Source organism: Elephas maximus, chromosome 6 (assembly GCF_024166365.1).
Source record: "Elephas maximus indicus isolate mEleMax1 chromosome 6, mEleMax1 primary haplotype, whole genome shotgun sequence".
Lineage (NCBI taxonomy): Eukaryota > Metazoa > Chordata > Mammalia > Proboscidea > Elephantidae > Elephas > Elephas maximus.
In genome coordinates this window covers 16,022,476-16,048,796 of record NC_064824.1, presented here as the reverse complement: position 1 = coordinate 16,048,796, position 26,321 = coordinate 16,022,476, and the positions used below count along the sequence as shown (strand labels likewise).

At 41.3% G+C, this 26,321-nt stretch overlaps 1 protein-coding gene across 2 annotated transcripts in view; it reads right to left on the bottom strand.

Moving 5' to 3' along the window:
- Positions 1–13,452: 13,452 nt before the first annotated feature.
- Positions 13,453–26,321, bottom strand: part of UGGT1 (UDP-glucose glycoprotein glucosyltransferase 1) — a 135,789-nt gene continuing 122,920 nt past the window's right edge. For both annotated transcript variants that reach the window (XM_049889124.1, XM_049889125.1), the window contains 3 exons: positions 24,139–24,255; positions 23,554–23,722; positions 13,453–21,664 (listed from right to left, as the gene is read on the bottom strand). In XM_049889124.1, the coding sequence (XP_049745081.1) occupies positions 21,639–21,664; positions 23,554–23,722; positions 24,139–24,255 (312 nt within the window). In that variant the 3' untranslated portion in view covers positions 13,453–21,638. The remainder of the gene's footprint in view (positions 21,665–23,553; positions 23,723–24,138; positions 24,256–26,321) is intronic.

Here is a 26,321-nt window from a genome sequence, read left to right as displayed (position 1 = left end):
GGTGTGAATTTAGTGCTATCATTTTGATGTCTTTGTGTGTTGACAGTTTCTTTTTCACACTTGATTTTATGTGCTGAGATTTTCTTTATATATTGTCCTTTCCTCTTATTTGTTGTTGATTTTGATTCTGCTGAGTCTCTATTTTTCCCTTGTATTTTATTTTGATGAGGATGGGTTGTCTCCTTTGTGGTTACCATATTATTTACCCCCATTTTTCTAAATTTAAAACTTTTATTTCTTTGTATTGCCGTATCTTCATCTCCATATGGAAGGTGTATGATTACATTTCTTAGTCCCTCTTTATTATTTTTATGTTGTCTTCTTTTATATAATAACATTGCTGTTACCGTGTTTTGGGCTTTTTTTTTTTTTTAAATCTTTGCTTTTTTGGATTTCCCTGTCTGTGTTGACTTCTGGTTGCTCTGCCCAGTGCTCTAGTCTTGGGTTGATACCTGATGTTATTGATTTTCTAACCAAAGAACTCCTTTTAGTATTTCTTGTAGTTTTGGTTTGGTTTTTACAAATTCCCTAAACCTGTGTTTATCTGGAAATGTCTTAATTTCACCTTCATATTTAAGAGACAGTTTTGATAGATACGTGATTCTTGGCAGGCAATTTTTTTCTTCAATTTTTTTAAATGTGTCATCCCATTGCCTTCTTGCCTGCATGGTTTCTGCTGAGTAATCTGAGATTATTCTTATTGGCTCTCCTTTGTAGATGACTTTTTATCCCTCGCTGCTCTTATAATTCTCTATCTTTGGTTTTGGCAAGCTTGATTATAATATGCCTTGGTGACTTTCTTTTAAGATCTACCTTATGTGGAGTTCAATGAGCATCTTGGATATATATCTGCTTTCACAATCTCAGGGACGTTTTCTGCCAACAAATCTTCAACAATTTTCTCTGTATTTTCTGTTATCCATCCCTGTTCTGGTACTCCAATCACTCATAGGTTATTTCTCTTGATAGAGTCCCACATGATTCTTAAGGTTTCCTCATTTTTTTTAATTCATCTGATTTTTCTTCAAATATATTAGTGCCAAGTGATTTATCTTCAAGTTTAGAAATTCTAGGTTCTACTTGCTCAATTCTGCTCCTCTGACTTTCTATTGAATTGTCTAATTCTGTAATTTTATTCTTAATCTTCTGAATTCCTGATTGCTGCCTGTCTATGGATATTTCCAGCTTATTAAACTTTTCATTATGTTCCTGAATAATCTTTCTAATCTCTTCAGTTGCTTTATCTGTGTGTTCCTTGGCTTGTTCTGTGTATTGCTTCATTTCCCTCCTGATGTCTTGAAGGGTTCTGTATATTAAACTTTTGTATTCTGCACCTGGTAATTCCAGGAATGCACTTTCATCTACAGGATCCCTGGATTCTTTATTTTGAGAGCCTATTAAGGTGATCATGGTCTGTTTCTTTATGTGACTTGATATTGACTGTTGTCTCCAAGCCATCTGTAAGTTATTGTATTAGTTTATGCTTGCTTACTGTGTCGTAGCTTATTGCTTTGTTTTGTTTTGTTATACCCCTAGGGGTTGCTTGAGTGAGCTAGCTTATTTTCACCTTTGGAGCTCTGACGTCCTGTCCCCAGATGGCTAGAGCTGTTATCAGGTATATCAGTCTAGGAGTCCATTCAGTTTTCTTGTATGAATTCAGCTCAGGTTTCCAGGTAGCTGATATCAAGTGTGTGGTACAGGCTCTGTCCTACAGTTAGAGGGGCAGGGGTGATTGGTGTATATACCAGTATCTGATTGCAGCAGGAGTTCATGCTCTGAACAAGGGGGCTGAGAACTGGCCCCCACGTGTCTCTGAGGAAAATGCATCTCTGTTCCCTAGAGCATGCTGGTGGGTGGGTTCTGCAGAGGGACCATGGGCATCCAAAGTTTTTGGTTTTAAGGACTGGGAGGTACCAGTTATCTTTGGACCCCTGTTGTGGGTGGCTGGGTGACCTGAGTGGAGCTACCATTCCTTAGGTCTCTGATGTGGATAGGTGAGGACCTTGTTTAATAGGCAATGTCAAACGTCAAACACCCACCTCTCCACCGCACAGCTGAAATGGTTGGAGTCTGCCAACAAGGCCCTATTCTCCCGAAACAGGCCCACACAGGTCCATGCAGAAGGGAAAGGTACTCAGGGTCCACAGATGGTTTATACCTGGACAGGAGCTGCTTCTGTCCTGAGCTCCCCCAGTTAATGGAGCTAGCAAATTATCTTTTTTCCCCAATTGCAAATTTCTTCCTTCCCCAAGGCCAGGAGAATGGCTGTAGGTGCTCACCAGGGTCTATCTCAGGCCCAGGGATTCAGCTGCTGAGGCCGGCTTGGGGGTGGGGGTGGGAGGGTGCAGTAAATTACACGCAAGTACTTAGCTTTTGCTGGGAAAACCGTTCTCAGGTTCCGGAGGTGTGAAAAGGCTGTGTGGCTGGCTGCGTCTCCCTAGGGAAACTGTGGCTGAACGCTAATACCAGCCCGCTGCCGCCGCTGCCGCTACCACTCCAGGAATGGTGCCTGAGGGCTGCCCACGATTCAGGTCCGGAAACTCCTCTCCACTTCTGAACGGTCTCTTCCTCCCCCTGCCCCTCAGTTCGTTGTCTACACTTGCCTTTGATGCTGAGGGCTCCCAGCTTGTCACAAATATACACAATGAACATGGGTGTGCACATGTCTATTCATGTGATGACTCTTAAGTCTTTAGGATATATTCCTAGGAGTAGGAGGGCTCACCGGAAGCGTCTGTCTATTCTGCCATCTTGGCTCCGCCTCTCAGTACACACATTGTTTTATGACATTGGTTAACAACCCCACGACATGTCAACACTCTCCCTTTTCAACCCTGGGTTCCCTATTACAAGCTCTTCTGTTCCCTCCTGCCTTCTAGTCCTTGCCCCTGGGCTGGTGTGCCCCTTTAACCTCGTTATGTTTTATGGGCCTGTCCAATCTTTGGCTGAAAGGTGAACCTCAGGAGTGACTTCATTAATGAGCTAAAAGGCTGTCCGGCAGACATACTCTCAGGGTTTCTCCAGTCTCTCTCAGGCCAGCAAGTCTGTTCTTTCTTTTTGAGTTAGAATTTTGTTCTATATTTTTCTCCAGCTCTGTCCAGTACCCTCTATTGTGATCCCTGTCAGAGCAGTCAGTGGTGGTACCTGGGCACCATCTAGTTGTATTGGACTCAGTCTAGTGGAGGCCGTGGTAGATGTGGTCCATTAGTCCTTTGGACTAATCTTACCCTTGTATCTTTAGTTTTCTTCATTCTTCCTTGCTTGTAAAGGGGTGAGACCAGTGGAATATCCTAGATGGCCACTCACAGGCCCAGATGCTACTCACCAAAGTAGAATGCAGAACATTTTCTTTATAAACTATGTCATGCCAGTTGAGCTAGATGTTCCCTGAGGCATTGGTCTCCACAGCCCTCAGCCCAGCAATTTGGTCCCTCAGGGAGTTTGGATGTGTCTATGGAGCTTCCGTGACCTTGTCTTGTACAAGTTATGCTGGCTTCCCCAGTATTGTGTACTGTCTTACCCTACACCAAAGTTACCACTTATCTATTGTCTATTTAGTGTTTTTCCACCCCCCTCCCTCCCTCATAACAACCAAAGGTTGTTTCTTTTTGTGTGTAAATCTTTTCATGAGTTTTTACAGTAATGGTCTCATACATTATTTGTGCTTTTGTGAGTGACTTATTTCACTCAGATTCATCCATGTTCTGAGATGCTTCAAAGATTCATCTTTGTTCTTTATCGTTGTGTAATACTCCATTATGTTTATGTTCCAGTTTGTATAGCCATTCATCTGTTGATGGGCATCTAGGTTGTTTCCATCTTTTGCTATTGTGAACAATGCTGCAATGAACATGGGTGTGCACATGTCTATTCATGTGATGACTCTTAAGGCTTTAGGATATATTCCTACGAGTAGGATTGCTGGATCATATGGTATTTCTGTTTGTAGCTTTCTAAGGAAGCACCATATCATTTTCCAAAATGGTTGTATCATTTTGCATTCCCACCATCATTGCATAAGAGTTCCAATCTCCCCGAAGCCTCTCCAACATTTGTTATTTCCTGGTTTTTTGATCCATTCCAGTAATGCTAGGGTGAGATGGTATCTCACTGTGGTTTTGATTTGAATCTCTCTAATGGCTAGTGATCTTGAGCACTTCCTTATGTCTTTTGGCCGCTTCAATGTCTTCATTGGTGATGCGTCTGTTCATTTACCTTGCCCATTTTTTTAACTGGGTTATTTGTCTTTTTGTTGTAGAGGTGTTGAATTTTCCTGTATAGATCTCTACCTGATTTGTAATAGCTGAAATTTTTTTCCCAGTCTGTAGGTCCTCTTTTTCACTCTTTTGGTGAAGTGTTTAATTTTTAGAAGATTCCAGTTACCAAGATTATCTTCTGGAGTTTATGTGTTGTTGGTTGTGGTTTGTATCTTGTTAATGCCATGTATTAGGGCCTCTTGTGTTGATCCTATTTTTTCTTCTATGAACTTCATAGTTTTTGGCTTTATATTTAGGTCTTTGGTCCATTTTGAGTTAGTTTTGTGTACGATGTGAGGTATGGGTCCTGTTCCATTTTTTTTGCAGATGGACATCCAGTTTTGCCAGCACCTTTTGTTAAAAATACTGTCTTCTCCCCATGTGATGGTCTCTGGGCCCTTGTCGAAGATCAGGTGACCACAGGTACATGTATTTACATCTGGGTTCTCAATTCTGTTCCATTGGTCAATGTATCTGTCCTTGTACCAGTACCAGGCTGTTTTGACTACCACAGCTGTATAATAGGTTCTGAGGTCATGTAGTACGAGTCCTCCTACTTTATTCTTCCCCTTCAATAGTGTTTTACTTATCCAGGCATCTTCTCTTTCCATATAAAGTTAATAAGTTTTTCTATCTCTTTAAAGAATATTGTTGGTATTTGGATTGGACTGCATTATATTTGTAAATTGCTTTGGGTAGAACTGTCATTTTCACAATGTTGAGTCTACCTATTCATGAGCATGGTATGTTTTTCCACTTATATAGATCTCTTTTGGTTTCTTGAAGTAGTGTTTTGCAGTTTTCTTTGTATAGGTCCTTTACATCCCTGGTTAGACTTACTCCTAAGTATTTTATTTTTTAAGGGCTATTATAAATGGTATTGTTTTCATGACTTCCTTCTCATGGTTCTCTTTATTGGTATATAGGAATCCAACTGATTTTTGTATGTTTATCTTGTATCCTGGTGCTCTGCTGAATCTATTAGTTCCAGTAAATTTCTCCTGGAGTCTTTTGGGTTTTCTATGTATAGTATCATATCATTTGCAAATAGGGACAGTTTAACTTCTTCATTACCAATTTGGATGCCCTTTATTTCTTTTTCTTGCCTTATTGCTCTAGCTAGAACTTCCAGCACAATGTTAAGTAGCGGTGGTGATAAAGGGCATCCTTATCTTGTTCCTGTTCTCAAGGGGAATGTTTTCAGCCTCTCTTCATTAAGAATGACGTTGGCTGTTGGTTTTGCCCTTTCTTATGTTGGGAAATTTCTATACCTATTTTGTTGACAGTTTTTATCTGGAATGGGTGTTGAGCTTTGTTAAATGCCTTTTCTGCATCGATTGAGATGATCACGTGATTCTTTTATTTATGTGGTGAATTACATTGATCGATTCTCTAATGTTGAACCATCCTTGCATGCCTGGTATGAATTCTACTTGATCGTGGTGTATTATTTTTTTGATATGATGATGAATTCTAGTGGCTAGAATTTTGTTGAGATTTTTTTCATCTATATTCATGAGAGATATTCGGTTTGCAATTTTCTTTGTTGTGTCTTTGCCTGATTTTGGTATCAGGGTTATGCTGGCTTCATAGAATGAATTTGGCATTATTGCTTCCTTTTCTATGTTCTGAATAGTTTGAGTAGTACTGGCATAAGCTCTTCTCGGAAGGGTTTGGTAGAATTCTCCAGTGAAACCATCTGGGCCAGGGCTTTCTTTTGTTGGGAGTTTTTTTTTTTTTATTACCTTTTCAATCTCTTCTCTTGATATGGGACTGTTCAGATTTTCAACATCATTTTGTGTTAGTTTGGGTAGTTAGTGTGTTTCTATAAATTTGTCCATCTCCTCTAGGTTTTCAAATTTGTTGGCGTATAGTTTTTCATGATACTCTGTTATGATCCTTTTTATTTCAGTTGGGTTTGTTGTAACGTCCCCCATTAATTTCTTATTTGGATTATTTGCATCCTCTCCTGTTATTAATCTTTGTCAATTTGGCCAATGGTTTGTGGCCAAATTGTTGATCCTTTCAAACTATGAATTTTTGGTTTTGTTGATTCTTTCTATTGTTTTTCTATTCTCTGTTTCATTTACTTCTGCTCTGATCTTTATTATTTCCGTTCTTTTGGTGGCTGTGAGCTTCTTTTGCTGTTCTCTATTTGTTCAAGTTGTGTAGCTAATGTTTTGATTTTGTCCCTTTCTTCTTTTTTGATGTGTGCATCTATTTCTATAAACTGACCTCTGAGCACTGCCTTTGCTGTGTCCCAAAGGTTTTGGTATGATGTGTTTTCATTCTCATTTGATTCTAGGAATTTTTTGATCCCAAGTCTGATTTCTTCTATTAACCAGTGGTTTTTAAGTAGGGTATTATTCAGCTTCTGTGTAATTGATTTTTTTTTCCCTTGCTCTTCCTGTTAATTTCTACTTTGATGGCATTGTGGTCAGAGAAGATACTTTGCATTATCTCAGTGTTTTGGATTTTGTTGAGGGTTGCTCTGTGGCCTAAGGTGTGGTCTATTCTGTAGAATGTTCCATGTGTGCTGCAAAAGAATGTGTACTTTGCAGCTGTTGGATGGAGTGTTCTATATACGTCTATGAGGTCAAGTTGGCTGACTGTGACCTTTAGCTCCTCTGCATATTTGTTGAGTTTCTTTCTAGATGTTCTGTCCTTTACCAAGGGTGGTGTGTTGAAGTCTCCTACTATTATTGTGGAATTGTCAATTTCTCTTTTCAGTGCTGTTAGAGTTTGTTTTATGTATTTTGGAGCCCTGTAATTGGGTGCATAGATATTATGGTTATGTCTTCATGATGAATTCTCCCTTTAATCATTATATAGTGTCCTTCTTTGTCTTTTATGTTGGATTTTGTTTTAAAGTCTATTTTATCTGAGATTAGTATTGCCACTCCTGTTCTTTTTTGTAGTTATTTACGTGATATATTTTTTCCATCCTTTGATTTTTAATAAATTTACATCTTTGCTTCTAGGGTGTGTCTGTTGTAGACAGTATGTTGATGGATCCTGTCTTTTTTTTTTTTATCCATTCTGTCACTCTGTGTCTCTTTATGCGTGCACTTAGGCCATTTACTTTCAATGTAATTATTGAAAGATGTGAGTTTATTGATGTCATTTTGTACTGCTTTTTTTGTGGTGCTGACATTTTCTTTGTTCCTCTTACTCTCTTGTGCTGAATTCCTTTTGTGGATTTCTTTTTCATTTGTTTTGTTTTTGTAGATTTTTTATTTCTTACGAAAACTTTGTTATTATTATTTTTTTTGATGAGTAGGTTTGTTAAATTTCTTTGTGGTTACCATGAAATTTACCTTTACCTTCCTAGGTTTGAACCAGTCTATTATTACTTGGTATTGCCTTGCCTTCCTCTCCATTAGAAAGTTCTATACCTACACTGGTTAGAACTCAGTTTTATCCCCATATTCATATGGGTATTTATGCTTGCACAAAGGGAGGCTGAAAGGAAACAGAGGGCCTGAGGCAGCAGTGACATCAGCTCAATTGGCCACCTGGCTTGAGAAATCTGCAACTCTGCCCAGAGTCTGATCGGCAGCTCACTAAGTGGTCCTACTGTTGACCAGGAAGCTGAAGGAAGGCCCAGTGCTAAGCTGTGAGCACTCTGCCTTCCTCCTCTGGGCCCCCTCGCTGGCTCACCCTCCCTCAGCTGCCAGAGCCAGCATGCTCCAAAGCACCATTCCCTCAACAGATTAACAAATGCTTTTTAAAGTGCTGATATTCAGTGCTGGCAAAGATGCAAAAACCAAGCACACTCACATACTGTTGGTCTGGAAGGCATTTGGATATATTTATATATATATATGCGGTGAAATACGTTCCTTTATGTGGTCTTCTGCCTTGTTGTTGTTGTTAGGTGCTGCTGAGTCAGTTCTGACTCATAGCCACCCTACGTACAGTAGAAACACTTGCCTGGTCCTGCACCATCCTCAGAATAGTTGTTATGCTTGAGCCCATTGTTGCAGCCAGTGTCGATCCATCTTGTTGAGGGTCTTCCTCTTTTTCACTGACCCCCTAATTCACCAAGCATGATGTCCTTCTCCTGACAGCATGCCCAAAGTATGTGAGATGTAGTCTTGTCATATTGCTTCTAAGCAGCATTCTGTTTGCACTTCTTCCAAGACAGATTTGTTTGTTCTCTTGGCAGCCCATGGTGTATTCAATATTCTTTGCCAGCACCACAATTCGAAGCCTCCAATTCTTCTTCGGTCTTCCTTATTCATTGTCCAGCTTTCGTGTGCATGTGAAGCAACTGAAAACACCATGGCTTGGGTCAGGTGCACCTTAATCTTCAGGGTGACATCTTTGCTTTTCAACACTTTAAAGAGGTCTTTTGCTGCAGACTTGCCCAACGCAATGTGTCTTTTGATTTCTTGACTGCTGCTTCCATGGGTGTTGATTGTGGATCCAAACAAAATGAAATCCTTGATAACTTCAATCTTTTCTCCATTTATCATGATGTTGCTTATTGGTTCAGTTGTGAGGATTTTTGTTTTCTGTATGTTAAAGTGCAATCCATACTGAAGGCTGTGGTCTTCGATCTTCACCAGTAAGTGCTTCAAGTCCTCTTCACTTTCAGCAAGCAAAGTTGTGTCATCTGCATAACACAGGTTGTTAATCAGTCTTCCTCCAATCCTGATGCCCTGTTCTTCTTTATATATTCCAGTTTCTCGGATTATTTGCTCAGCATACAGGTTGAGTAAGTATGGTGAAATGATGCAACCCTGATGCACAGCTTTCCTGACTTTAAACCACCCAGTATCCCATTGTTTTGTTTGAACAACTGCCTCTTGATTTATGTACACATTCCTCAACGTTATCCATAATTTGTTATGATCCACACAGTCAAATGGCTTTGCATAGTCAATAAAACACAGGTAAACACTTTTCCGGTATTCTCTACTTTCAGCCAGGGTCTATCTAACATCGGCAATGATATGGTTCCAAGTCCTCTTCGGAAACTGGCTTGAATTTTTGGAAGTTCCCTGTTGATATACTGCTGCAGCCACTTTTGAATGATCTTTAGAAAAATTTTACTTGGGTGTGATATTAATGATGTTCAGTAATTTCTGCATTCTGCTGGATCACCTTTCTTTGGTATAGGCATACATATGGATCTCTTCCAGTCAGATGGCCAGGTAGCTGTCTTTCAAATTTCTTGGTTTACATGAGTGAACACTTCCAGTGCTGCATCTGTTTGTTGAAACATCTCAGTTGGTATTCTTTCAATTCCTTGAGGCTTGTTTTTTGCCAATGCCTTCAGTGCAGCTTGGACTTCTTCCTTCAGTACCATTGGTTCCTGCTCATATGCTACCTCTTGAAATGGTTGAACATCCACCAATTCTTTTTTGTACAGTGGCTCTGTGTATTCCTTCCATCTTCTTTTGATGCTTCCTGCATCGTTTATAATAGTTCCCCTATAGAATAATTCACTGTTGCAACTCGAGGCTTGAATTTTTCCTTCAGTTCTTTCAGCTTGAGAAATGCTGAGCATGTTCTTCCCTTTTGGTTTTCTATCTCCAGCTCTTTGCACATGTCATCATAATACGTTGTCTTTTTTGAAATCTTCTGTTCAGCTCTTTTACTTCATCATGTCTTCCTTTCACTTTAGCTACTCAAGGTTCAAAGGCAAGTTTCAGAGTCTCTTCTGACACTTATCTTGGTCTTTTCTTTCTTGTCTTTTAAAAGATCTCTTGCTTTCTTTGTGTATGATGTCCTTGATGTCATCCCACAACTTGCCTGGTCTTCAGTCATTAGTGTTCAGTGCATCAAATCTATTCTTGAGATGGTCTCTAAATTCAGGTGGGATATACTCTAGGTCATACTTTGGCTCTCATAGATTTGTTCTAATTTTCTTCAGTTTCAACTTGAACTTGCATATGAGCAATTGGACAATCATGGTCCACTATGCCAGAAATGACAACTTGAAGAGGAGTAGCATTGCAATCATCGTCAAAAAGAACTTTGCAAGATCTACCCTGAAGTACAACGTTGTCAGTGACAGGATAATATTCACATGCCTACAAGGAGGGCCAGTTAGTATGACTATTATTCAAGTTTACACACTAACCACTAAGGCCAAAGATGAAGAAACTGAAGATATTTACCAACTTCTGCAGTCTGAAATTGACTGAACATGCAATTAGGACACATTGATAATTACTGGTGATTGGAATTCAGAAGCTGAAAACAACAAAGAAGGATTAGTAGTTGGAAAATATGGCCTTGGTGATAGAAACAATGCTGGAGAGTACGTGATTGAATTTTGCAAGACCAACAACTTCTTCATTGCAAATACTTTTTTTAACAACATAAACTGTGACTATACATGTGGACTTTGCTGGATGGATACACAGGAATCAAGTCGACTACATCTGTGGAAACAGACAACGGAAAAGCTCAATGTGATCAGTCAGAACAAGGCCAGAGGCCAACTGTGGAACAGACCATCAATACCTTTTGCCTTGGTTCTTTGGAAAAGCAGCTTGAAAGATTTTTCCCCTACGCCCTGAGAAGTTACCTTTGCCCTAGTTTTCTACACCCAGAGGGTTTGTTACTTTTGTCCAGGTTGATGGAATTTCCTGGGTAAGCTGTAAACAACTTGAGTTTTTGTCTGACCCTGGACTGCTATCTGCCCTGTGATTGGTATGCACCTTGCAGGGATTGGTTAATATATCCATGCAAATGAAGTGACTAGAGACTATACCAATGAGGTAACTATAGCCTACTATGCAAATGAAGTGTCTGTGGCCTACAGAAAGGGGATTAGTCAGTTTGTGGCTCATCTGATAGAAGGGGCCATGCCTTGAAATTGACAGAGTTGGTGTATATATGCAATCAACCCCAGAGGTTTTTCAAACAGAAAGAGGAAACAAAGCAGAAGGAAGAAAGCAGAAAGCAGCAGAGAGAGGAGGCAAGGAACCTCTAAAAAAGCTGTAATGTGGATCAAGGGCTATAACACTGAAGATTGTGGGAGGCCCTAAAGGGGCCCAACAGCAGAGCTGGTGGTGACAGATGGCAGGGCCAGGAGGAGCCTGTCCTCAGGAGGTCTGCATGGCCAAGAGCAACTGAGAGAAATGCCCTGCACTGAAAAGGGGGGACTTGCCTACATGCTTCCTGATCCTGAGTTGTAGCCTCTTGATCCTGATCCCAAGTTGTACCCTGTTCCTTAATAAACCACTTAAGTGTAAGTACAGTTCTTGAGTTTTGGGAGATGTTGCAGCAAATTGCCAAACTCAAGCGGGGAGGGGAGAGTACTGAGGGAAGGGAAAATGGCCAGTGTCAGATATGGAGTGGTGCAGGAGCTTAGAGAATGTGGACATCTGGGATATATTTGACCTATGCCTCATAGGAATTGGCTTTCTGCTGATTTGTGTATTTGCAGGTATTCGTTTTATATGTATATACTTACATATACACATATATGTTTTATATATATACACACACACGTTGCTTTTAGGTGCTGTTGAGTCAGTTCCAACTTACAACAACCCTATGTACAACAGAATGAAACACTGTCTGGTGCTGAGCCATCCTCACAATCATTGTTATGCTTGAGCCCACTGTTGCAGCCACTGTGTCAATCCATCTTGTTGAGGGTCTTCCTCTTTTTCACTGACCCTCTACTTTATGAAGTACAATGTCCTTCTTCTGGGACTAATCCCTCCTGATAATACATCCCAAGTATGTGAGACAAAGTCTTGCCATCCTTGTTTCTAAGGAACATTCTGGCTGTACTTCTTCCAAGGCATATTTGTTCGTTCTTCTGGCAGTTCATGGTATATTCAGTATTCTTTGTCAACACCATAATTCAAACGCATCAATTCTTCTTTGGGCTTCCTTATTCACTGTCCAGTTTCACATGCATATGAGGTGATGGAAAACACTATGGCCTCTTAGGTCAGGTGCACCTTAGTCCTCAAAGTGACATCTTTGCTTTTTAAAACTTTAAAGAGGTCTTTTGCAGCAGATTTGCCCAATGCAATATGTTGCTTTTTTTTTTTTTTTAACCACTGCTTTGGTTTTGGTTTATATATATATAAAACCAAAAGCAAACTCATCGCCACTGAGTGGATTCCTACCCATAGCAACCCTACAGGACAGAGTAGAACTGCCCCACAGGGATTCCAAGGAGCAGCTGGTGAATTCGAACTGCTGACCTTTTAGCTCGCAGCCGAACACTTAACCACTGTGCCTCTGGGGCTGTGTGTGTGTATATATATATATACACACACATATATAAAATCTTAAAACTGCAAATCTTGATCCATTTTAGAGATTTATCCTAGAAAAATTTTAGCTGTTAAAAAAAAGAGCAGCACCTATTGCAGTATTTATGAAAAAATGGAAAATCTAAAATGTTCAACAATAATGTATTTCTTAAGCTACGACAATTCTATTTTGAGATACTACCGTTATTAAAAAATGTTTCTGAAAACCATTTAATGGCCTGAAAAAACATTTACAATATATAAAGTTTTAAGACTTTTAAAGAGTATTCAACTTCCTTTTAAACATTGTTTTCTCTCTCCCAAAACTTCACTAACAGCTAAGCTGAATAAAAATAGGAATTAATGACAAGACAGAGACTGGGATATAGTCACAACATTTCAACAAATATTTGGAACCCTCCACATGTCCCAGGGGACCCTGTCAACAGGGGGTGACAGGAAACAGTGCCTGCACCCCAGGGCCCCCTCCCCCCCCCACACTCCTGGCATGTGGGGTGAGACAGGGTCTCCATCAAGGAGATCTGGCACCCTGCACCTTCCGGCCAGCTGGACACCCGCTCCTTTTCTCCACAAGCCTCTAGACTGGATATTTGTCCTCTGTGAATTATGGACCAGCAGCCTGACCTTGAGTGCCAGTCCCAGGCAGGGGCAGGGCTAAGGAGCAGAACAGAAAAAGCAGCTCAAAAGGCTTACCCCAGCCAGGGACCCTCCGCTGACCCCAGATTTGAGTGGCTGGCTGGGGTAAGGCCCACGAAAGAGCAAGGGCTTCCTCCTCCAAGAAAAACCCTCCCAGTATCTTGCTAAATCATATAGTTAATTTAGAAACTATAATAATATAAAAATTAAAAGCAGAGATAAATGATAAAAACAAATTATTGCAGGGAATACCAAAAATAAGTAAATAAACAAATACAGAAAATATATACTTTTTAATTACTGAAATCAGTCCAGAAGGTCCCAATTCTGACTAAGAAGAGCTCCAAAAACAGTGAATAAAGAAAATGATCCAGAACATAATAACATTTGTTAGAACTGAATAACAGGAGTTTTAAGAATAAAACGGGCCAGCAGGTACCCAACCCTCAGTTCCTGTGAAGCAAGGCCACGGTAAGGAGGAGATTCCACAGGCGTCAAGAGAGAGAAAATAAGTCATGCACAAAGAATGAAGAATCAGAATGGCATCAGACATCTCAGCGACAACCCTAGATGCTTAGAAGACTTTGAATGTCTTCAAAGTTTAGAGGAAAAATGTTGTTAGGTGCTATCAAGTTGGTTTCGATTCATAGGGACCCTATGTACAACAGAACAAAACGCTGCCCCGTCCTGGGCCATCCTCACAATCATTGTTATGCTTGAGCCCATAGGTGCAGCCACTGTCAATCCCTTTGAGGGTGTTCTTCTTTTACGCTGACCTTCTACTTTACCAAGCATGATGTCCTTCTCTAGGGACTGGTCCCTCCTGTAACATATCCAAAGTACATAAGATGAAGTCTCACCATCTTCCCTTCCAAGAAGCACTCTGGCTGTACTTCTTCCGAGACAGGCTTGTTCATTCTTCTGGCAGTTCATGGTATATTCAGTATTCTTTGCCAACACCGTAATTCAAAGGCATCAATTCTTCGGTCTTCCTTATTCATTGTCCAGCTTTCACACTGCATATAAGGCAACTGAAAATACCATGGCTTGGGTCAGGCACACCTTAGTCCTAAAGTGACATCTTTGCTTTTGAACGCTTTAAAGAGGTCTTTTGCAGCAGACTTGCCCAATGCAATATGTCGTTTGATTTCCGGGCTGCTGCTTCCATAAACATTGATTGTGGATCCAAGTAAAATGAAATCCTTTACAACTTCAATCTTTTCTCCATTTATCATGTTACTTATTGGTTCAGTTGTGATGATTTTTGTTTATTTGTTTTATGTTAAGGTGTAATCCATGCTGAAGGCTGTAGTCTTTGACCCCCATTAGTGTTTCAAGTCCTCTTTGCTTGCAGTAAGCAAAGGTTGTGTTTATCTGCACATCACAGGTTGTTAATGAGTCTTCCTCCAATCTTGATGCCATGTTCTACATATAGTCCAGTTTCTTCGATTATTTGCTCAGCATACAGATTGAGTAAGTATGATGATACAGGATCCAACCCTGAGGCACACTCTTCCTGATTTTAAACCACTCAATATCTCCTTGTTCTGTTCAAATGACTGCCTCTTGGTCTATGTTCCACATGAGCACAATTTAGTGTTCTGGAAATGCCATTCTTCTCAATGTTATCCATAATTTGTTATGATCCAGAGTTGAATGTCTTTGCATAGTCAATAAAACACAGGTAAACAGCTTTGATCTTCATTAGTGTGTCAAGTCCTCTTTCAGCAGGCAAAGTTGTCTCATCAGCACATCACAGCTTGTCTTCCTCCAATCCTGACACCGCATTCTTCTTGACATAGTCCAGCTTCTCGGTGTTCGAAAGGAAAAATAACTCAGCTTCAAATTTCATACCCAGCCAAAAAATCAAGTGTCAAAGTGGAATTAAGACATCATTAGGTGTGTAAGGATTCAAACATGCTCCCCCACACTCTTTCTTAGGAAAGGTGTCCTTTGGCAAAGCAAGGTGGGAATCTGAGAGAGGAAGCCCTGGAATTCAAAGCACAGAGCACCAATAGGACAGGGGTCAAGGGAAGCCTTGCAGCTCACCCACCAGGATAAGGCCTGGCTTGTGGTGCTACAGAGGCAAACACCAACGTCCAGATGATGGGAAGACACTAGTGAGACCTGCTGGGCTACGTGTGGGAAAAGCTAGCGCATAGAAAACTGAACAAATGAAAAAAGAGAGAGAGAACTTTAATTAAAACAAAGTCAGCCATGCCAGGAAGGAAAAAAGTTGTAATAGACAGCTTGGTTCAGTATTAAGCAATATTTGCATATTCACAGTAATGAAATCACTACTGATTTAGCCAAATTGTTAAACTACTGATGTAGGGGAGGGAAAGTAGGCAGGGCAGGAAATACTGGTGTGGGGGAGCTAATTCCCAATTACCAGGAATCAAGAAATGACAATAGATGCATATTCTTGGGACGTTTGAAGGGAAATATTGGAAAAAAACAACTTGAAGGGCTGAAAAATATTGCCGTCAGATGGAGCTGAATGGGCAGTAACCTGCTGGTTTTCCATGCAAGTTTTCAAGCAAGATTTAACCTTTTAACCTTCCATGATAGATGCTGAGATGGGCTTGTCCAAAGCCACCCCCCACTTCACCCTGCACCCCTTGAATAGCAGCAAGGAAGCTTGGGCAATTGACCTCAGCTAAGGGGTGACTGGCTGTGGAACAGGAGAGGCTTGCTCAGACTTCTGGAACGGTTCCTCTTCACTCCGAAGATCATGCTGTCACCACGGGAAACCAGCTCTCTCTCCATGTGCACAGGAAGCAAAGGGCCAGCTGCTATGGCTAGCCATCTTAGCACACAGCTGGTACTGTGGATGGGCGAGCAGAGACAGGGAGAACCTAAGTAATGACATCTCTGAAAAATGGACCATCCAGATTGTGCCAGCTCTGGACTTCTGAGCGTGAGCCATTCTATTTTCTTTTAGGTGCCAGGTGGGTTTCCTTTACATGCACCTTGTCACATTCCAAGAAACATGACTTCACTCGTGTGTAAAATTACTCAGAATGTTACAGTATGGTCCTACTTTTGAGGATTTGTGTATGTAAATATATGTGCAAATATGCCAAAATAGTAACCTCTCATAGAATTTTTTTTTTCTTTTTCGAACTCTTCAGGTTCTCTACAGTAAAGTATGATTTGGGCGATCAGATACTTTTCTCACGTTCTTCCCTTGCTTTGCCGACTGCCAACCTTGTTTTAAGTTTTATTAAAAATACATTTCATACTATTTGGTAAAGGCATTGTAAATGTGGCCCTCCTCCTAACCCCTCTCCTGGCCATGACTCTGGCTACAAGCTTCACTTTCAACTCTCTAAATCTACACACTAGCTGAAGTTCTTACTGCAATGTGCCTTCTTCCCTCTTTCCCCATCTTCCTCATTCTAGCCTATGTAGGATGCTACTGTGTGCCACTGAGTCAATTTCAACTCACAGTCACCCCATGACAGAGTAGAACTGCCCCATAAGGTTGCCTTGTCTGTAATCTTTATGGCAGCAGATCTCCAGGTTTTCCTCCCGTGAAGCTGCTGGGTGGGTTCGAATGGCCAACTTTCAGTTAACAGCTGAGTGCTTAACTGTTGTGCCACCAGGGCTCCTCTAACTCTGACTTATTCCTCTGCCTTCACTTTGATCATCGTCTAATTGTAGCTTTTCCTGACCATCAAATCCCTCCTCTCTTCCGTGAGGACCCTCTCTTGTGCTCACAGCCACTACTCACCTCCCCAGCTCTCACCTCAGCACTCATTACACCATGCTGCAGTGTCCAGCGAGCCCCTGGGGAACTGGAACCGCATCTTCAACTTTATACCTACCCCCCAAGTAGGAGCTCAGAAAACAGGCTAAACGAGCTTGCCATCCCTCTAAGGAACTCGGTGCTCAAGGTTAGGTCCAGCTGTCTCCTGGTGCCTTCTTGCCTTGCAGGTCCCTTTCCTAGCTCACCTGTTCGTGTGAGGCTGCCTCCCTGCTAGGCCCTGCCCAGGGCAGCCCTTCAGAGGCTGGGGCCCTGAAGGGGCTCAGTGCACTCCTGGGGGCTCAGTGCACTCCTGGGGGCTCAGTGCACTCCTGGGGGCTCAGTGCACTCCTGGGGGCTCAGTGCACTCCTGGGGGCTCAGTGCACTCCCGAGGACCCTGAGGAACGGTGCAGCCCAGCCCAGCCCTGCCGCTGAAGGCTTCAGGTAAAGCCCTCCTCCCTCTGCCTGGGCCTGCATCTTTAGTTAATGAGAGGTTGAACTTGAGCTCTAACACTCTGCCCTTTCTAAACTGTAAGTGGAGTAACTGAGCAGACAGATTCAAAGAAGAGAGCAAAAATTTATTGTACTGAGCAGACCTTAATTTCGTTACAGTACCAGGAAACTCATTCTCACTCCACTTTGGCTGCAGAGGATCCTGCAGACACTTAAAGCCCCAGAGCCTATTCCCAAGCAAGGGGCAGCACCTGAACACTGTGTCGCATTTAATGGGACAGGGTTACAGGAAAATAGAATATTTATAAAGAAGATTTTGGAAAGTATTTTCTTTAAAAAGTCTAACTTTTTTCTCCATTTTTACATGTTTGTCTTGTTATTACCACGGATAACTGATTGGAAAACATGGTACTTGATAATCTTTTGTCCCACTTTTTTTTTTTTACAGAGGGAATTATGCCCATTTCTCTGGAAACATAAATGGTGGCAAGCGAGGCAATGTGTAAAATACAGGTGACACGAGACCTCAGCTCTGTCCCTTCATGTCCTACTCCAGTCCTCCACATCCGGCCTCTTTGTTGTAGGTAATGGGGAAAGACTCAGGAGATGGCCTCTTGCTTCCAAAATCATAACCATGGTGCTGAAACTTTGCAGACTACTTCTGGGGGGCATGGAGATACTCGGCTTCAGAGCTGATTCTGTGGCTTGTTTTTATAGCCTGTCAGCACTCAATGACACCCTGCAGGAGAGAGACCCTCTCCTCAGTTCTCTGACTCAATACGACTATTGCCACCCAGAAGTGTAGGCTGGCCACGTTGCTCCTAACAGGATGACAGCTAGCGGCTTCTGTATCGTATACAGAAGTCAGACAGCAAATAATCAATGAGAAATCTGCCTTCGCCACTCTATCAATGAGTTATTAAGTCTAACTTGCTTGAATTCCACCAGGTAATTAGCAAAGTTCTCCTCACGGTCTTGTCCTCACTGTGCCAAGACAGGGAGGGCACTAATGTACATGAAAACAGTCCTCCTACCAAACTGGACATGTCACGAGCCACGTTCACGTTGATTAAGCACAATCACCCCACAAAATGGCCCCATAAAATCAAGTCCTTCAGAAACTATTAAAACTCCACAATGGAATATATATTAAATAACTTTTTACATAATTCGCTCTCCATTTTTTCCACCCTCCATTGTCTGTTACCAAGAGAAAGTTTCCCCTCTGTGGCTTTAGCAGTAACCTGACGTTCCATGAAATCTGATAATACAGCATCAACACCTTATTCTGAAAAAAACACGTGTGACTCTTAAGTTAAACAATTCTTTTTTAAAATCATTCCGGCAAAGTTAGCCTTGGCAACGTCAAGAAAAAACTACTTTCAAGTGCCCACGTTTACTCATGGGGGCACGTGATATAAGCCATCTTATATTTAGTGCCAGGAGGGTGGCATCTGGCCTGCTTCCAATTTCAGTACCAGTGAAGAACAATTCCTGGCTAATGGAAACAACTGGCTTTCCTTCCTCTGGTCTCCCTGGCAGTTTTTCTGATACCTGCACAACCATCCCTAGCTCCCTCAGCCCTGCACGCAGGGACTCTTAGTCCCAGCAGCCAGGAGAGGCTGTTGATTTAGGCACGGCTTCAGCAAAGGTGACAACATGAGAACTCAGGGAAACAGTAAATTCAGCTCCATCCATGGAACTGTTTCTCAATACACTTAAAACCTTTGCTCTCCTAAGACTGAGTTCACATAGTGCGTGGACCCAGCCAATGCTGGCATACTCATGGGCATGACAACATTTGTAGGTTCAACTTGAAATGCAACATGTTGACAGATTCTAAGTTTATCAGACTGTGAAAAACCACCATGCCATCACTCAAGGTGGTGAGCACTCAGTACCACATTACACCAAAACACAGGCCTGCCGAGACCTCAGCAGGTTCTCACCCCAACCAACACTCCCACAGAGCAGAAAAACAGGCGCACAGCACTTCATGTCATTCTAACATGTCACTCTGCCACTTGCTCAGACAGAAAATTTCTACTATGTGATGAGAAAAAAAATACACACTGTGAACAGTTCCTGTAAGTTTTAACACTCAGTGCAACCAATTCTTGCTTCCTGGAAAAAATTTCTCTTACCTCCATCAGTCACAATATGCTCTTATAACAGAGATAACAGGTAAAGTGGACCAAGGTCAAATTTTCATGGCAACATCACTTCCTAGGACATGGGAGGTTACCTTTGAAAGGTGCTTAGGTTACGCCACCTGAATCACAAAAAGGACTACAGTGGGGTAGGGCCACTGTAGAAGCAAGCTGGAGTGCGCATTTAGAACTGACCACAGCAGACGTGTACAGTGTTGAGGGGCAACGAGTGACACCAGGGCCACAAAGGACAGATGGTACAGTTCACTCTGTACCTCCCTAACACGGAATATGCAAAACAGGCTTGGCAACACAGAGAAAGGAGCCAGGGCCACTTCCCAGGTAACCTGGGAAATGCATGGCTCTAGGTGGCAGTGGCAGCAGAAGGCTCTCTGAAAGCTTAATTATATCTGAAGGTGAAGCCCGAACAAATGTTTTTTAATCTTCCTGATTCTATCCCTTCAGCCCCTCTGACTAGGTGAGGAGAAGGTGGAGTAACATGCCTTTGTCAGTGATTCTGAGGGTCCCTGGCCTTTTGGGGTCACAGATTATATGCTTAATCCTCTTTTGAAAGTCTTCCCTCAATTGATAACACCACTATGAAAGCAAAGTCAAACGCTCCTTCAGACTGGCTGGGAGGCTAAGCTAACTCATTCATTTGAAAATAGTAAAAAACAAATTACTTGATATTTGTGATAAGACTCTGTAATTTAAAAAGGACTGCAAATCAAAATCCTATCTGGTTTAGAAGGGCAAGGACTTAGCTATCCATTTGCACCACCCTCTCCTCATGTTTTTAAAAAGCAGGCAAAATATGAAAGAAAACAAAAGTGTGCATGCGAAGGCAGGCATGACTCCACATTAGTGCTTTTGCCACGGGGCCCTGCAGGCAGAGGCAGAGACGCAGGGAAGGACACCTGAGCTCCACCCCGCTCTGGCTCTACTGGCGGTTTCTCATAGCACTGCCTCATCTGCCATAAAGGCTGGTTCAAAAGGGGCAGTTCTGGGCTGTTCAAGTGAAGACACAAAAAGACTTTGGTAGAAACAAAAGTGACTAAAGGGCAAACTCTACCTCAAGATGCCATAACGCAGACTCAGAACTGGTGATGTCTCCAGCAATTTTTGCAACCCGAAGCGCGAAGTGACAGGAACAAAGAACAACGTATATAAACATGTGAATTCCACAGTCAAAACCTCTCCGGGTCATCTATCTAGGAGCTCTTTTGTAGAGAAACAGCTACACAGAGCAACTCCTACACAGAAGGAACAGGCAAATGAGCTGAGTCACATTCCAGAGGGAAGCCCTGGGCCCTCGGAGATGGACTACTACAGACACTCAGGATGACTGTATCCAGTAAAGAAATCATTTAACAGACATTTTTTAAGAAAGTGGGAAGAAAAAGCAAAGACTTTTGACAAATACAAAAACTTTATAAAATAATAGCCTCAAAAATTCACTGGGATTGGATGGGGAATAAGAATAATGTTTTCAAATTTGTCACAACGGTACTGATAAAAGACAACGGCCAAATTCTGGTCTCTCTCACCGCCCCTGCCTTGATTCTGAGAACGCTCCTACTCCTGATATTTTCCCTATCCTGGCCCCAGCCCAGCCCTATCCTGTTCCCAGATTCACCTGCTGTAGCTGCTGCACTGAGCCAGCTCTGAAGACACACAGTTGGCAGGATTCTGACTCAATAAGGAGCCTGAGGCATGGGAGAGGGTTCACGAGGGGCACACAGAGCAGGTCAGCACAGCCAGTGGACGGAGCTGCTGCCGACAGGGCCCGCGGCACGGGCGATTCCACGGGCAGCTGAAACTGAGGTAGGGAAGAGTGCGGCGGCTGTGGCTGGCCGGCTTCCCACGATGAGCAGCGCGTACTCGTTTCTTCCCGGTGCTGCTGCCACGCTCCCCTCTGTTCCGAGTCCTGGAAGATCAGCCACTGGTCTTCCTCTGAGGTACAATCTAGTAGCGCCTTAACCCCACCAGTGTGCAGAAGTCAAAATCAAACGTTCAGAATCAAAGGTGTGCCACACCTGCCCAGCCAGTTCATCAGCAGTTGTATAGACAGATCAGAAAAAACTAGCATTTAATATAAAAACTGTTTTTCAAATGGTGCAATTTCCTATCTTCCTCCAGAGATCATAATTCTTCACGCTTCTGAGGACCTGCGGAAAAGGAGAATAACGGAACGAAGAGAAAACAGAATGTCCTCAAGTCAGGAAGTACAGACCGGGCAGGTCCCAGCAGCATAACCTGTTTTTTGTGCCCCACTTCTACTTTTTAAAAAATTTTAGGAGATTTGATGTTTTTGCGTTATATTTTGAAAGCAAGAAAGTAAAGGAGACATTTTTATTTTTAAAACAAAAACTCTCTGCAAATCTCCAATCCAAACTGAACAGTTTCTACCTGTGCAGTTTTTATTTCCAGTTGGTCTACATGCACACATTTTCAGTCAGGGTTCCTCTTTTCTCACTTAATGGCATATAAACGTTTTTACTATGTATTGGTGTAGCTCATTTAACAGTCCCTCTTACTGGGTGTTTAAACTGTTTTTAATACTTTTGCTTTATAAATGCTAGTAAAATAAACATCTTCATGTACATAACTTTTTTCTTGTGGTGAATTATTTAAGATAAATCTCAAGAGGACTTTCATCTTATTTGAACGATATTTATTCACCTTCTTTGCCCATTTATCTATGGAAATCTTTGAGGTTTTACCACTGAATTGGAATTAATTTTTTATGGCAAATATATAAAGGGCAAACTTTTATCCTGTGATAGCAGATATCACAGGGCAGTCTTCAGAATGTTTACATGAATCACTCAAGAGCCATGTTCTTATGCAACTGCTCTTTTAGAATTAATTTTGAGGTGAATAAATCTTAAAAACCAGAGCCAAATGAATGCATTTGCCCAAGGTAGTAATAGTTTAAAAAAGGTCACTTTTGTATTCTGATATTTTTCAGGTGGCTACCATTCAAGATGTATACATAGTAGGAAAAATATTATAGGAAGGCTCAGCGTATTTTTACACAAATAACGCACACCTTCCATGTTTGTTTGCCAACTGTGCCCTCCCCCTCATGAGGTATTTTCATGAGTGCCACTGTGCCAATTTTTTTATATGTTGCTGTAAAAAAAAAAATCAGCACAGTGTGCTTATGAAAATACCTCATGGTGGGAGGATACAATTAACAAACAAATGTAGAAGGTGTGTGTTATTTGCATAAAAATACAGTAACTCCTTTCTATTTCTGACCTAAACTAAATTCATCCTCAACCCAATATACTTGTTTTTAAAAATTTTTTCCAAATTCACATGTACTTCGCCTTGATTCTTGTCCATTCACTAGTGACTTGTTGGATGAAAAAAAAAAAAAAAACAAACCTAAGGAATCTGACAAGAGATCCCCCATGTAATTTTAGTTTCGGCTTATGTATCACAAAACACATAAACCTAAATAAAATAATCACAATCAGGATATCACCTTATATTTGCCTGTTGTTAGCTGCCGTTGATTCCAGCTCATGGCAACCTATGTTTGCGGAGTAAAATTGCTTCGCTGGGTTTTCAAGACTGTGATGTTTCAGAAACAGATTGCCAGGCCTGTCCTCCAAGGCACCCATGGGTGGGTCTGAACCACCAAGTTTTTGGCTAGTAGTCGAATGCTTAACCATTTGTGCCACCAAGGGACGCCTCCTATCTTTAAAGAACTTTTACAAACACCCCATCTGAATGCAAAGTACATCCGGATCAGTCTGCTTTAGGGGAAACACACCCCCTGCAAACAACATACTCCACACTCAAAAGGAAGCAGCCCCTCTCCAAAAAAAACAGTGGGGCAGCCAGCCAGTGTATAAATAAAAACTGTTTAGAAGGCCAAGTGAAAAAGGGAAATGAAAACATACAGTTGGTTACGTTGGGATGAAAGAAGTAATGATTGAGAGGTTTTTCTTTTCCTTTTTTTCATTATTATGTGGTTTGTGATTTTGATGAATAGAAATGAGAAAAGCAAAAAAGTACTTATCTAAAGCCAAAGGTTTGTACTTACCTTCTCGGCTCGGCTCTTTTGTTTTATTCCCTTTAGACTGTGGTCCTGCTTCCTTTTCCATCTGAAAGCGGGTCTGTAGCTGTTTGATTTCCTGATCATAGTCCTGCCACTCTGGGACAATTCGCATTGCTGCTTCCAGTTTGGGCTCTTTGGTCATTGGATTATTACACTGTGAAAACAAGACAACATGCTTCAGGTGAGTTTAAGAAAGGGTACATAGTGGAGAACTCAAAGGTGTGTCCGCTCTAGGTTATGTGCTCTCACTGCATAAGAACAATACTGAGGCTTAGGGAGACGACATATTGTCAGGAGCAGTATGCTAACAGGTTTCTGCTACACAGCAGCCCTGGGGAGTGACAAGAAGGCAGGAAAAGTTAGTGTCTATTTGAAAAAATTACCCTGCCAGATGATTCGGAAGTGAAGCAGTGAATTCACAGATTGTAGGTGATGAGAACTGTCATATTCGGCAACTGAAGTTTTGGCTTCTATCGTCTCCTGCTGCAGGTAGAAAACTCCTAAACTATACAACCACAAGAAAGCCATCACACTGCACTAAGATGCAGAGGAGAGCCACAAACAGCTTACCAAATCAATTGTCTTTGCCCTTTTCTTAGAGGCATCATCACACCAAGTCTCACACCAAAGCCATTCTTGAGGGAGTGATTTAATTGGCACCTGATGGATCATATTATTGGGCAAATCCTGTTTGGTAAAGAAAATAAAAGACAAGAATCTTAAGTTCTAGGTGAAATTTAAATAAATGTATAGTGAAACAGTGATGTTAACTTGCTGTGTACCACATACCAATCACAGATATTTAAAACTGAAAGGGTGCTTACCAAAAGCCTTAGAGAAGCTAAAGATTTTACTTACAGTGTTTTTAAAAGCCTCTAAATTTAGAGGATCCATAAAACAGTTACCCATAATAAGCAACCAAAAAACCATAGTTTAAGACTCACTAGTAGCCTGCATCTTACACTTCCCTGCATGAGGGCAATTCCAAGAAAAATACTCCTATTTTTTCAAAGTCTACTAAGTATAAAGTGGTGGTTTTTATACTTCAGTTTTGCCTAAAGGAAGTCCTGAGTTTACCTTGTGGGCCCACTGGACCTGCTCCCAAAGAGATGAGGCCCACATTTTTTCTAGCCAAAGCTACTTCTACTTTATGCTTCAAAGTGTTTCTCTCAAGAGGCCTCCCGAGTCTGTCACAGTAAAACTGTTCCAGAGTCCTAAGACTAACACGGAATATAACTCTAATGGGTTGAAATGTGCAAAAATGATCAACTAAGATAGTTGTATAAAGAACGGTCCGGTCAACAACTGTTCGCACCCTTCTGTATGCTTGTACAAAATGAACAGCTGACGAAATGATTCTCTTTACCAAACTTTTCAATAAACTAAAATTAAAAAGTAGCTGGATAAGATACCAAATACTGGTCTCATGGTATTTCAGTTTCACTTAAACGTCTACAAACTATTGAACTTGCAGCACTCTAGCAGAAAGCTCAACCAAGAAAACAGTATCAATCTCAATTCTACACTTAGCTTAAAAAAAGTAGAAATCTAGTATCAGAGGACCAGTAGATAAGACTAATGTTCTCGCTGAGGACAAGTAGAAAATCTGAATTAACCATGAAAAACACAGGCTTTGAGGCACAGAGAGCTAACAAGTCAATAAAGAATTCTTAGGCCAGAGGAGACCAGAGGCCCTAGAAAGGTAAACTGCCATCTAGGGTTGATTTTGCCTGGGGTCCTATACTCCAGTGAGTTTTCTGAGGCTTTTGACATCCACCCAGGGCTGAGGTGACAAAGGCTGGCAGCTAAGACCTGTGTGGGTGGGGAAAGCCCTGGTGAGTCCCCGTGTTCCGGGTTGGTACATCAAGGAAACACACCCTACGAGTAAGGCCCACCACGGACTTCAGTCTGACTTCAAATCATCAAAATCTTAAAACTAGATTAAAATAATCCCAAATTTCCCGGGTCCCTATGTTCCTGGCAAAAACAATGATAAATTCTCTTTGTTAGATGATGCCATTATTCTAGACCTCAAATTATTTCCACAAACAATTCTGCAAACATAATGTCTGACACACTATAGAAAATATAGTATATTTTAGTAAATATAGAGAACAACAGAACAAAAAGCTAACAGGATCAGACTCCTAGTGGCTCTATAAGTTAGGGATATCAGACTTTCTATACTTACTATGCATAAAAAAATAAAAAACAAGATTGAAAATTTCAGCACAGAATGGAAACTAAAAAACAAGCTAAAAAATGTGATAACCAAAATTAAGAAACAAATGGAGAGTTTAACAAATTAGAGAGCTGAAGAGAAAATCAGTGAACTAGAAGATAGGTCAGAGGAAAATAACCAGAATGAAGCAGAGAGAGACTACAATAAAGAAATGCAGAAAAAGAGAGAGAAATACAGAATTAAGAAAAAGGGTCTAACATGTGCAACGTGGGCTCCGGGGGGAGAGAAGAAAGCAAAGGCATTATTGCAAGAAAAATGGTAGTGAATTTTCTAAAACTGATCGAACAAAATCAAGCCATACAGGCAAGAAACCCTATAAAGATCAAGTAAGATAAACTGAAAGAAAAATGTATGTAAATCAGAAAAACCTTCTAAAATCCAATACAAAGAAAAAATCTTAAACACAAGCAGAGGACCTCCAAAGGAATAACAACTAGAATGGCAGGTAACTTTTCAAACGAAACACTGGAAATCAGAAGACAGTATAAGGATATATTGTATTTAAAGTCCT